This window comes from Herpailurus yagouaroundi, unplaced genomic scaffold (genome assembly GCF_014898765.1).
Source record: "Herpailurus yagouaroundi ecotype Mexico unplaced genomic scaffold, PumYag 207, whole genome shotgun sequence".
Taxonomy (NCBI): domain Eukaryota; kingdom Metazoa; phylum Chordata; class Mammalia; order Carnivora; family Felidae; genus Herpailurus; species Herpailurus yagouaroundi.
In genome coordinates, this window is record NW_024412438.1 from 5571460 (window position 1) to 5584756 (window position 13297).

General features: G+C 50.0%; 1 protein-coding gene across 3 annotated transcripts in view; it reads left to right on the plus strand.

Annotated features, from left to right (window-relative positions):
- S100A16 (S100 calcium binding protein A16) overlaps window positions 1-906 on the plus strand; it is a 5466-nt gene extending 4560 nt beyond the window's left edge. For all 3 annotated transcript variants that reach the window (XM_040452912.1, XM_040452913.1, XM_040452914.1), the window contains exon 3: window positions 240-906. In XM_040452912.1, coding sequence (XP_040308846.1) covers window positions 240-398 — 159 coding nt within the window. In that variant the 3' untranslated portion in view covers window positions 399-906. The remainder of the gene's footprint in view (window positions 1-239) is intronic.
- The last annotated feature ends 12391 nt before the right edge of the window (window positions 907-13297 follow it).

Below are 13297 nucleotides of genomic sequence, written 5' to 3' on the forward strand. Positions count from 1 at the left end.
TCGCCTAAGGGCCCTGCCTACCCACCAGCCACCCCCCCCCAGTCTTGGTCCTCGTGTGCTGTCCTTCCCCACCGCGGCCTCTGGGTGTTGGGGGTGGGCCCCGGGACCAGCGGGTGAGCACCGCCCGGGGCCCAGTCCTCTTGGGGTGCCGAGGCCTGACCAGGGAGGTCCTGGGACGGTGTGTGGCCGCCCCCCCCCCCCCACGCCACCCCCCCCCCCCCCCCCCACTTCCTCTCCAGGATACAGGTAACCGGAAGGCTGCTGACAAGCTCATCCAGAACCTGGACGCCAACCACGATGGGCGCATCAGCTTTGACGAGTACTGGACCTTGATAGGCGGCATCACGGGCCCCATTGCCAACCTTATCCGTCAGCAGGAGCAGCAGAGCGGCAGCTAGAGGACCCCTCCCACCGCCCCTCCACGCCCAGCCCCTGGTGCTCTTCCCCGGGCTCCCCGCAGCCTCCTCCACCCACCCAGGCCCCCCTCCTCGCTCCTCCCTGCACGCCTCCCGCTGAACAGGGGAATGGGCCCCTCCAGAGTGTCGTGGTCTGGGGGTGCCTCCCAAAGGGTCTGAGTCCCTGGAGCCAGCAGGCCCCGGGGGCCCCTCTGTGAGGCTTCAGGGCTGCTTGGGGTCCCCGCGAGTTTCCTGCTCAGTCCACCAACCCCTCCAGCGTCTGATGCTCTGCCTGATGCTGGGTGTCTCCTGACCTCTGCTTGGGGTCTCCCTGCCCCCCGGAAGCAGGAGCAGAGGCCTCTCCTCTTTCTCTCAGCCTGTGTGCTGGGCACAGAAGATTTCCAGGGACTGTGGGTCAGGGAACAGTCGAGCAGGGCTGCCCCCACCCCCGCTCCTGCTCACCACTGATGCGGTGGCAATAAAGGCTGGATTTGGAGTTTGTACCCCCTCACCCAGTCCCTTTGTGACACTCATTGAAACCTTTCCATTCCGTGGAACCTCCTCATTCCTTGGTGGTCTTTGCCCTGGGACCCTGAGGTAAGGGGGAATCTCACCTCAAGAGACCCCAAGGGCAGAGAGAAAGAAAGAAACCCCAGTGCCTGCTCCGGGGGGGGGGGGCGGCGCCGGGCACCCGGGGGCCCCCCCCCCCCCCCCGGAGGCCCCCCCGCGGCCCCCCCCCCCCCCCCCCCCCCCCCCCCGCCCCCGGCCCCGCCAGCCACGGCCGGCCGGCAGCCCTGGGCCAGCAGCAGCCTCCCTCTCCCTCCGTGAGGGGCCAGAGGCCATGCATGCGTCACCGTCTCTGGGCCCTCATCCCCACGACCCAGACTCAGACTCCACTTCCAGGCGCACAGTGGGTCCCGTTAGGCCTCTTTGCATTTCCACGAGAGAGAGGCCGTGAGTCTTCGGCCTGGTGTCGTGAGCAGTGCCGGGGTCCTGAGCCGCCGTCAGCAGCTTACCTAACACCCGGAGAAGTCTGTGGGATGGGGAAGCAGGCGTGGAGGAAAGAGGGCTGGGTGAGGCCGGAGCTGGACTGCGAGGGCGAAGGGAAGTGGCAGCCTGTTGCTGCTGGAGGGGACAGTGCTGGCTTCTCCCTGTTCTTGCCCGGAGGGAGCCCCTGCTGTGGAGACACAGCACCTGTCCCCTTGGGAAGGCCGGAGGCAAGCAGGAGCCCCGTCTGTGGGCTCGATTCCAGCCTCGGACGGGGCACTCCACAGTTTCAGATTTGTTTTCAAAAGATGCACAGGCAGTTTCATTGAACTGCATTTATAGATCCTCAGGTTTGTAAGGTAATCTGCTTCAGGGCAGGCCTGTGGTCAAGGTGGTGAGCAGTCTGTGTCCTTACCTTCCTTCGCAGTGACCCCCCCCCCCCCCAGTTAAAAGCGGAAGGCGTCCCCTGTCCTGAGGGTCGCTGTGCCGCCCAGAGTCCCCTCCTGAGGGTCGCTGTGCCGCCCAGACTAAACAGGGGACAACTTGCTCACACTTCTTTGGGGTGCCTTTTAATATACACTTTATTGTGGTGAAATCACGTGGTATAATTTTACCCTCAACAACCAGGTGTACCTCACGGTGTTGCCACCTGCACGTTGTTGCACAGCGTGTCTCGAGACCTCGTTCATCTCGCAGGACTGGAACTCGCTACCCCCCAACAACAAACCCCTCAGCCCCTGGCAACCACCCTTCCGCTTTCTGTTTCTATGCGTTTGGGTACTTCAGGTGCCTCAGATACGTGGAATCATGCTATATTTGTCCTTGTATGATCAGCTTGTGTCACTTATTGTAATGTCCTCATGGTTGATCTCTGTTGTTGCGCAAGACAGCGTCTCCTTTTTAACGGCTGGACGATGTTCTATTCTAATCTGCCACATTTTCTTCATCATTCCTCTGGCGATGGACATTTGGTTTGCTTCTACATCTTGGGAGCACTAACAGCTCTTCAAGATTCTATTTCCAATTCTTTTGGGTGTGTACCTAGAAGTGGATTGCAGGTAGCTCCATTTTTACATTTTTGAGGAGCCTGTTTTCTGTAGTGGCTGCATCATTTTACATTCCCATAAACAGTGCCTAGGGTTTTGATTTTAAACTGGGTCATTTGTGCTTTGTTGTTGTTAATATTGAGCTGTAGCAGTTCTTTATGCATTCTTTTTCTTTTTCTTTTTTTTATTAAAAAAAAATTTTTTTTAAGGTTTATTTATTTTTGAGACAGAGAGAGACAGAGCATGAACAGGGGAGGGGCAGAGAGAGAGAGGGAGACACAGAATCAGAAGCAGGCTCCAGGCTCTGAGCCATCAGCCCAGAGCCCGACGCGGGGCTCGAACTCACAGACCGTGAGATCGTGACCTGAGCTGAAGTCGGACGCTTAACCGACTGAGCCACCCAGGCGCCCCTATGCATTCTTTTTAAAAAAGATTTTATTTTCTTATTTTATTGTCTAAATTAAAAAAAAAAATTAAGTAATTTCTGCATCCAGCGTGGGGCTTGAACTCACAACCCCAAGATCAAGTGTCGTGGCACACTCTACCGACTGAGCCAGCCGGGCGCCCCCTTGTGTATTCTTGCTACTAACCCTTGTCCAACGTATGGTTTACAAATATTTCTCACCTCTCGTAGGCTACCTTTTCACCCTGAGGTTTCCTCTGCCCTGCAGAAGTTTTAACGTTTGATGCAATCCCATTTGTCTATTTTTGCTTTTGTTACCTGCTTTTGGTGTCATATCCAAGAAGTCATTGCCCCTTACAATATCATGAGAATTTCCCCTTGTGTTCTCTTCTAGGAGTTTTATGGTTTCAGGTCTTATGTTTAGGTTTTGAATCCATTTTGAATTAATTTTTGTGTGTGGTGTGAGGTCTGGGTCCCACTTCATTCTTTTTGTGTGTGGGTGTCCAGTTTTCCCAGCACCGTTTGGTAAAGACACTGCCCTTCCCCCTTGTGTACTCTTGGCGCCCTTGTTGAAAATCATTCAACCAAATAAGCGAGGCTTTATTTCTGGGCCCTTCATTCTGCTCCATTGGTCTGTATGTCTGTCTTTATGCCAGTTCCACACTGTTTTGATTACTGTAGCTTTGTAACGTATTTTGAAATCAGGGTGTGTGAGGCCTCCAGCCTTGTTCCTTTTTCTCAAGGTTTTTTATGCTACCTGGGTCCTTTGAGATTCCATATGAACTTTAGGATAGTTTTTTTCTATTTGTGCAAAAAAACCCACACCTTTAGGACTTTGATAGGGATTGTATTGAATCTGTAGATCACTTTGGGTGAGGTAGATATTTTAATGATATTAAGTCTTGCAATCCGTGAGCACAGGGCTTCTTTTCACTTATTTGTCTCTTCTGTGTTTCAGTACTGTTTTGTAGTTTTCAGTGTACTAGTCTTTTGCCTGCTTGGTTAATTTCTAAGTTTATTATTCTTTTTGATGATGCTGTAAATGAGATTATTTTCTTAATTTCCTTTTCTGGACTTTTCACTGCTGGTGTATAGAAACACAACTGAGTTTTGAGTGTTGATTCTGTCCCTGCAACTTTGTTGAATGTGTTAGTTCTAACAGTGTCTTTAGGGTTTTGCACACATAAGATCACGTCTGGAAACAGAGGTGACTCTACTTCTTCCTTTCCCATTTGGACGTCTTTTATTTCCTTTCATTGCCTAATTGCTGTAGCCAGGACTTCCAGTGCTTTGTTGAAACAAAGTGGTGAGGGATGTGTCCTTGAACTGTTTCTGATCTTAGAGGAAAAGCTCTCAGTTTTTTCACTGTTGAATGTGATGTTAGCTGTGTTTTCATGTATGGCCTTTACTATGTTGAGGTACGTTCTTTCTTTTTCTCGTTTACTGAGTATTTATCATGAAAAAGTGTTGAATTTTGTCCAATTTTTTTTTCTGTGATTGTGATGATCATGTGTTTTTTTCTTTCATTCTGTTAATGTGATGTATTATATTCATTGATTTTTGTATGTTGAACTATCCTTGAGTCCCAGGGATAAATCCCAATTGGTCATGGTGTACGAGTCTTTTAATGTGCTGTTGAATTTAATTTGCTAGTATTTTGTTGAGGATTTTTGTGTTAATATTCGTCAGGGATATCGATATGTACTTTTCTTGTAGTGTCTTTGTCTTAGTTTGGTATCAGGGTAATTCTAGCCTTATAAAATGAGTTTGGAAGTGTTTTTTCCTCTTCAATTTTTTGGAGGAGTTTGGAAAGGATTGGCATTAATTTTCTTTTACTTTTGTTTTTTAATGTTTTATTTATTTTTGAGACAGTGAGAGACAGAGCATGAACAGGGGAGGGTCAGAGAGAGGGAGACACAGAATCTGAAACAAGCTCCAGGCTCTGAGCTGTCAGCACAGAGCCCGACGCGGGGCTTGAACTCACGGACCGCGAGATCATGACCTGAGCCGAAGTTGGCCGCTTAACTGACTGAGCCACCCAGGCGCCCCGGCATTAATTTTCTTTAAATGTTTGGTAGAGGGGCACCTGGGTGTCTCAGTCGGTTAAGCATCCAACTTCGGCTCAGGTCATGATCTCGCGGTCCGTGAGTTCAAGCCCCGCGTCGGGCTCTGTGCTGACAGCTCAGAGCCTGGAGCTTGTTTCAGATTCTGTGTCTCCCTCTCTCTGGTCCTTCCATGCTCATGCTCTGTCTTTCTATGTCTCTCAAAAATGAGTAAACGTTAAAAAATAAATTAAAAAAAATAAAAATAAATGTTTGGTAGAATTCTCCAGTGAAGCTATCTGGTCCCGGGTCTTTCTTTGTTGGGAGGTTTTTGATTACCGATTCCTTACAAGTTATAGGTCTGTTTAGATTTTCTATTTCTTCATGATTCAGTCTTGGTAGGTTTCTAGGTAGGTGTTTCTAGGAATTTATCCATTTCTTCTGGGTTGTCCAATTCATTGGTGTGTAACTGTTCATGGTAGTATCTTACAATCCCTTATGTCCTGTTTGGCATTAGTGGTCATGTCTCCTGTCTCATTTCTGATTTTAGCAATTTGAGCCTTCTTTTTTCTCTTAGTTAATATAGATAAGGATTTGCCAATTTTGTTGACCTTTAAAAAAATTTTCTTTTTTTACATTTATTTATTTTTGAGAGACAGAGAGAGACAGAGCGTGAGCAGGGGAGGGGCAGAGAGAGAGGGAGACACAGAATCTGAAACAGTCTCCAGGCTCTGAGCTGTCAGCACGGAGCCCGACCCGGGGCTTGAACTCACAAACTGTGAGACCATGACCTGAGCCAAAGTTGGACTCTCAACTGACTGAGCCACCCAGGCGCCCCTCTCTGTGTTTTCATTTTTATTCATCTTGAGGTATTTTCTAAGTCCCTTTGTGATTTCTTCTTTGGATCATTGGTCATTCAATTTCTATACATTTGTGAATTGTCTGGTTTTCCTACTGCTATTGATTTCTCGTTTTACTCCTTTGTCATTGGAAAAGACATTTGGTATGATTCCGATCTCCTTAATTGTTTTGTGGCCTGACATGTGATCTGCCCTGAAGAACGTTCTACGTGTGCTTGAGGACAATGTTTGTCCTGCTGCTGTGTGTGGGGTGTTCTGTGTGAGTCTGGTGGGCCCAGTGGTAGATGGCGCTGTCCAAGTGTGTGTGTCTCCTTACTGATCTTCTGTCTAGTTCTACTATGTGTGTATAGAGAGCCAATGGAGGGTGTCAAACCAGCATGCTGTTTAGATTTCATTGAACACACATTTAACAGTCTTAGCGGTTTTATTTTAAAATGTCACAACATCTAAAACTTTTCAGAAAGTATACCCTCTGTAATGATTGAAACTGATGACAAAACATCTCAGCTGTCCGCTTAAAATACACACAAGACAGCACACAGCTGTTTTCCAAGTTCCCTCAGGGAGCACAGAAGAGAAGCCTGTGACCACAGACCGCTGCTTCAGGGAGCGGCCACGGCACTTGAGGTCGGGTGTGGGGTGCTCGGGAGGAGACCTGAGCGAGCTGGGATGGAGGCAAGAGAGGGGCAGACCCTGCGGGGGGAAAGGGGGCAGAGAGACTCTGGGTAGAGCAGGAATGAGGTTGGTGGAAGTCCCAGGTGTGGGGTGTCATGAGAATCCCAAGACAGCTCAGAATACAATGGCCCTTCCTGCCTCGCTTGCTACCTGTGCCCATCCCCTCCCACCCACTCGACATTTCCTTCCAAGGGGAGGAATGCAAGTGTCACCTCCAGGTCAGATGCCAGAGAGAGCTGGGGGCTGGGGGCCAATCCCAGCCCTGTTCCTCAGGACCCACTCTCGCTTCTTTGAGAGAAGGGGTTATGCTCCCTTCACTGCCCCTGGCCAGTGTCTGGAAACCACTCCCTGAGACTTTAGGACACATGAAAACAAGCACCACGTGTGTGACCCCAGGTCCAGGGGTCTGAGCCTGAGTCCTGACTCTGAGGTGGGTGCTGAGGTTCGGTGGGGGCCAGAGAGGCCCCCAGAGGGCAGGAGCAGCCTCTGCAGGACCAGACAGCCCAGCTGGAGGCCCCCTCAGCCCCAGGGAGTGTGGGAACAGAAGCAGGTTTCTTTCGGAGTCCCAGAGTTGGGCTGAGATGGGTCCCTCTGTCTGGGGCCTCACAGTGGCCGGGTCTTGCGTCTAAACCACTTGACACTGTGGTGGTGGGTGCCCAATAAATTGTGCCCCTCAAATCCACCTGTAGGTGAGATCCTGGATTATCTTGTCACATTAGGGCAAGGAGCTGACCGATGTCAACTTTTGTACCTCCTTGTGCATTTGGTTTTTCTTTTCATTCATATTCCTGGTAAAGTTCCTTTGAAAAATGAAACAATTTTTCATCTTGTTTAATGTTAAAAGTTTTTTTTTTATTTTATTTTTTAAGTTTACTTGTTTTGAGAATTGGGGGGGGCAGAGAGACAGGAAGAATCAGGGCTCAATCCCACAAACCATGAGATCGTGACCTGAGCTGAAATCAAGAGTCAGATGTTTAACCGACTGAGGCACCCAGGCGCCCCAATGTTAAGAGTTTTAAAAAACACTTTCTTGGGGCACCTGGGTGGCTCGGTCGGTTGAGCGTCCGACTTCAGCTCAGGTCACGATCTCACGGTCCGTGAGTTCGAGCCCCGCGTCGGGCTCTGGGCTGATGGCTCAGAGTCTGGAGCCTGTTTCCGATTCTGTGTCTCCCTCTCTCTCTGTCCCTCCCCCGTTCATGCTCTGTCTCTCTCTGTCCCAAAAATAAATAAACGTTGAAAAAAAAAATTAAAAAATAAATAAATAAAAATAAAAATAGGGGCGCCTGGGTGGCGCAGTCAGTTAAGCGTCCGACTTCAGCCAGGTCACGATCTCGCGGTCCGTGAGTTCGAGCCCCGCGTCGGGCTCTGGGCTGATGGCTCAGAGCCTGGAGCCTGCTTCTGATTCTGTGTCTCCCTCTCTCTCTGTCCCTCCCCCATTCATGCTCTGTCTCTCTCTGTCTCAAAAATAAATAAAAACGTTAAAAAAAATTAAAAAAACAAAACAAAACACTTTCTTATCCGAGGCTCATTGGGTCCTCCTGACAACCCTGTGATATGGGAATCTGGATCCACGTTTTACAGGTGAAGACATGAAGTCTCAGCTAAGGGACACGACTTAGGCAGGACACGCTTCTGGTTACTGGCAGACTTGTGACTGCATCCACCCTGCCCTTCTCTCTTAACCTCTTCCGTACTGCAGACTGAGATCGTCCAAAATGCAGCTCTGATCACATGCACAGGTGCACACACACGCATACTCACACCGCTGGTCACCAGAGACCCCATCTTTTACAAACTTCTGTGGGGACCACCCAAAGGGCAGACACTCTTGTCGGCGTCTTGGCCCCAGTAATTATGAAGGGCCAAGAGTGCCCCTGTATGTTGGCTGTGGTCGCTTCTGCTGCAGACCCATTCATTCATTCATTCATTCATTCATTTGGAATACAGTATCTTGTATGCGGCGGACATTGTAGACATGCAACAGAGACAGTAGGAACAGAGGTGTTTCCTGATTTTACAGGCTTTCAGTTTAGAGGGGAGGACAGCAAATAACCACATGATCACACAAACAAATGGATAATTACAAGTGTGGGTAACTTCGGGAGGATCACACTTGTGGTAATTTTTAACAAAGAAACATGACAGCCTGGGAGTGGGGAGCACCCTGTGGAAGCCATGCTTGAGCTGAGATGTGCAAGATGAGCAGGACAGACAAAGGGCAGAACTGAGGGGAGACGGGCTTCCCAGAGGGACTGTCACATGCAAAGGCCCTGTGGCAGGAAGGAGCGTGATGAGCCTGAGTTTCTGAGGGAAAGTGTGCAAAATGGACAGAGATACAAGGCAAGGCTGGAGATGTGCACAGGACTTAGGGAGCATGTTAACGATCGGTAGCCACTGAATGTTTTTTTCAGTGATGTGAGTATGCGTGTCTGTGCACTTGAGCATGTGATGTGATCAGAGCTGCATTTTGAATAATCTCAGTCTGCAATATGGAAGAGATTAAGGGAGAAGGGCAGGGTGGATGCAGGGACACCAGTGAGGCGGTAATTTTTGACAAATAATAGCTAATTTTTACCAACTACTTATTCTATACCAGGTGCTGTTCTGAGTATTTTGCATGTATTAACTCCCTAATCCCCACAGCCCAACGCAGCGAGTGCTTCTGCTTTCTCTATTTTGTAGACGAGGAAACCAAGGCTCAGAGGAACTGCACGGCTTGCCAGAGACCCTAGAGCAGTAAGTGGTGGCACCCAGGCATTCTGATTCCACGCTGTTGCTCTCAACTACACTTGTCCCCGGGACGAGGGTGGTGACAGTGGAGACTCATTCGTGAGGTCAACGCGGACTTACTGGGTGCTCCCTGCACGCCAGGCACTCCTCTGTCTCTGCCCATGCGGAGCCTGTAGTCTCCCTGGAGAGACAGCATCAGCAAGCAAGCAGGAAACCATCCGGTGTGTAAAGAAGCCTAAACACAGAGGGCTAGTGAGTCCTGTAAGGTGCTGGGTGCCCGTGAGCTCGTCAAGGGTTAGAGCCCGAGCGAGAAGAGAACGGGTCCTGTCTGAAGGGCAGCTCGAGCTTCAGATGTCCGAGCGCGCACTCCTGCGGGCCTCCCTGTGCCCTGCCCTGCCCCTCCCACTTCTCGGGACAGAAGTGCGGAGTGTCCTGGGTTCCCTTCTACACGTCACATCCCGCATCTAGTCTGTCTTGGTATCCTGCTAGTTCTACCTTCAAAATGCATCCGGCACCATTCACGTCTCTCCCCCTCCACTGCAGCCACATCCATTGTAGATCCTCCGTCCCTCGCTCGGATTTCTGAAATAGTTTTCTAATTATTTCCCAGCCTCTCCCCTGCCCCTTTATTTCATTTTTCAAAAAAGTATTTATTTATTTTTCAGAGAGCGAGAAAGACAGAGAGAGAGAGAACGAGCGCGCGTGAGCGGGGGAGGTGCAGAGAGAGAGGCAGAGGATCTGAAGCAGCGAGCCCCACGCGGGGCTGGAACCCGCGACCTGTGAGGTCATGACTTGAGCCAAAGTCGGACACTTAACCTACTGAGCCCCCAGGGTCCCCACCGCCTGCGCCTGCAGAGGGACGTATACAGCAGTTCTTATCTGTGGCTTTGCTCTCCCCGCTGTCAGTTACCTGCCAGCAACCAGTGCTCAGAAGGTGTGAGGTCAGAGGTCAGGGCAGCCTCACGGCGGGTCCCGAGTCCACACGCCATCCACCTCCTCAGCTCACCCCGTTCACCTCTCACGAACCTGATGTGTGACCTAGACTTTATCACGGGTTGTGCACATATACGAACAAACAGCGTGTAGCGTTGGGTGCTACCAGCAGTTTCGGGTTCCGGCCTTGCCACACTCCCCACAGACAGGGGCGGCGCCTGTGTTACATACTCATATACTCATACAGCAGCCAGAGTGATGCTTTCCTCTTTTTTTTATGCTTATTTTTGAGAGAGAGAGAGAGAGAGAGAGAGAGAGAGAGAGAGAGAATGCGAACAGGCTCCAGGCTCTGAGCTGTCAGCACAGAGCCCCATGCGGGGCTCGAGCCTGTGCGAGATCCTGACCTGAGCTGAAGTCTGAGCCACCCAGGTGTCCAGCGCGATTCTTTCCAAATGTAAATCAGATCGCGTCCTTCCTCTGCCAGTGGCTCCCCGTTCCCCTCACTCTTCCCCACATTCTCCCCTGGGACCCGTCTCTTCTACTTGAGGCCTTTGCTTAATGTGGCTGTTCCCGTGGAGCCTTCTGTGGCCACTGTCCTTAAAACTGAACCTCTGCGCAGGCGCTTCCTCCTTCCGGCTTTATTTGTCCACATTGCACTTTAACTTCTGGAGTACTGTGTGCTTCACTCCTTGTTCGTGGCTTCTCACCCCACAAGGTGAGCTCCAGGAGGGAGGGCACCTTGCCGGTCATGTCTCCTGGGGTGTCCTCCGTGCCTCGCACGGAAAGGGTGCAGTCCCTGCTGAGGCGATGAGTGTCCACATGGATGTCCACACGCCAGTCCCAAACCAGCCTCCTGGTTTCCCCTCCAACTCCTCCCCCCACCAGCCACTCGGTCTCAGAGTCCAGTCGACGTCTTCCCGCACCCCTCCTTCCCCTCCCTCCCCACATCCAATTCATCCGTGAGTTCTAGTGTTCGGCCGCAAAACTCAGTCTCATATGTCCCGCTTCTTTCCCTCTCTAATGCTCTTCCCATCATCTGAGGCCCTGTGTCCCCCACCCTGCATGGGCAGTCTCCTTCCTGCTTGTCCTGCTTCAACTGCTTCTTTTTTTTAATTAAAAAAAATTTTAAATGTTGATTTATTGTTGAGAGACAGAGGCAGAGACAGAGCGTGAGCAGGGGAGGGGCAGAGGGAGAGGGAGACACAGAATCCGAAGCAGGTGCCAGGCTCCCAGCTGTCAGCACAGAACCCTCAACCTCTCCTTAGAAACAACTGCTCATCTTTTCTGCTTCTTTTTTTTAAGTTTATGTATTTATTTTGAGGGAGGGAGGGAGAGAGAGCGAGAGAGAGAGAGAGGAAGGATCCCAAGCAGGCCTCACTTCGGGCTCCATCTCCGGGTGGTGAGATCGTGACCTGAGCCGAAATCGGAGTCAGATGCTTGACTGCACCCCCCCAGGTGCCCCTCTGCTTCTTTTTTGGAATGTCCCCGACCCACTTCCCTTGCAGGAGGTGGGAGAGACGCTGGTCCTTGTTTCCCGGAGTTGAAGAACAGATCTCCCCGACGGCAGAGAGTGAGCAAAATGAGTTTATTGAGGGAAAGTATGAAGCTCTCAAGAGTGACAGGGGCCCCAACTGGGGAGCGGCTGAGGATTTCTGTCCCTAACTTTCTATTGTTGGGACCTTATCGGAAAGTTTGTGAGACTCGAGGCACGCACCTGGCTCAGGCGGGTCTGGAATAACGTTTATCCTTTTTTTCCCCAACCCCCCACCACTTCTTCAGCTTCCCTCTTGCCCCCGCAGCCTGCCGCACCCCCACCCCCCCCATCTCCCGGCCTAGCGTTAACCCTTTCCCCACTCAGCAGTAGCAGCAATAACACAAAATTAAGCAAAGTGTTGAAATACTTGATGCAACAAAGTAATCGCTATCCCAACCACCCAGAAATAAGCACTAACGTTGGATGAACACCACGTGTATCTCTTGCGGTATAGACAGCTAGAAAGACTGAGAGATAGACTGCAAGAAAAAGTCACAAAAATGGACCATAATACATGTTATTTATTTATTTATTTATTTATTTATTTTTTTAATTTTTTTTTCAACGTTTATTTTATTTTTGGGACAGAGAGAGACAGAGCATGAATGGGGGAGGGGCAGAGAGAGAGGGAGACACAGAATCGGAAACAGGCTCCAGACTCTGAGCCATCAGCCCAGAGCCCGACGCGGGGCTCGAACTCCCGGACCGCGAGATCGTGACCCGGCCGAAGCCGGACGCTCAACCGACTGCGCCACCCAGGCACCCCAATACATGTTATTTATAATAAAAAGTATAATTTAAGTTTTACTTGCAGATAACAAAAGAGGAACATGTCAGACCGAGAAGGAACAAAATACTGAACTTCAGGTAAATGTTTTTCGTCACGAGAAACATTAATTTGTAAAAGATTCTAGAGATTACAACACAACTCCTGGGGCACCTGGGTGGCTCAGTCGTCTAAGCATCTGACTTTGGCTCAGGTCAGGATCTTGCGGTTTGTGGGTTCAAGCCCCATGTTGGGCTCTGGGCTGACAGCTCGGAGCCTGGAGCCTCTTTCGGATTCTGTGTCTCCCTCTCTCTCTCTGCCCCTCCCCTGCTCACGCTCTGTCTCTCTCTCTCTCTCTCTCTCTCTCTCAAAAATAAACATTAAAAATTTTTTTTAATTAAAAACATAACAACTCCTAATCACATTTTCATTTTAGACGACATCTTTGGCCTCTGCTGCAAAGATGAGGAAAATACTACATTTACACTTCCCTTCTCCCTGCCCCAATCTACCGATTTCTGATAGTTCTATCAGTTAATTTTAAAATGTCGACGTTTCTGGTATTTATATTCTGTTTTGTAACCATGATCTCCGAGGCAACGTTAGTCTTGGTTCTAAGAATCCGGGGCTCACAGACGGATCTTTCAGCCCGGCTTATTCATTCCTGCGGCCTTTATCGGATTCATTTGTTTGTGGGATTTCAAAGGGCTCTTGGCTTCTGGATTCCCTGAGTCCTTTCAGCCTTCAAGGACGCCTGGGGCCACACATTCTCTCTGAGCTCCACCTTCTGCTGCCCTTAGGATGGTCTAACACGGTTTTCATACCTTATCTGCGGCTTGCTTTTTCTTAATGGATGCTCTCTCTTCTTTTCTTTTCTTTTCTTTTCTTTTCTTTTCTTTTCTTTTCTTTTCTTTTCTTTTCTTTTC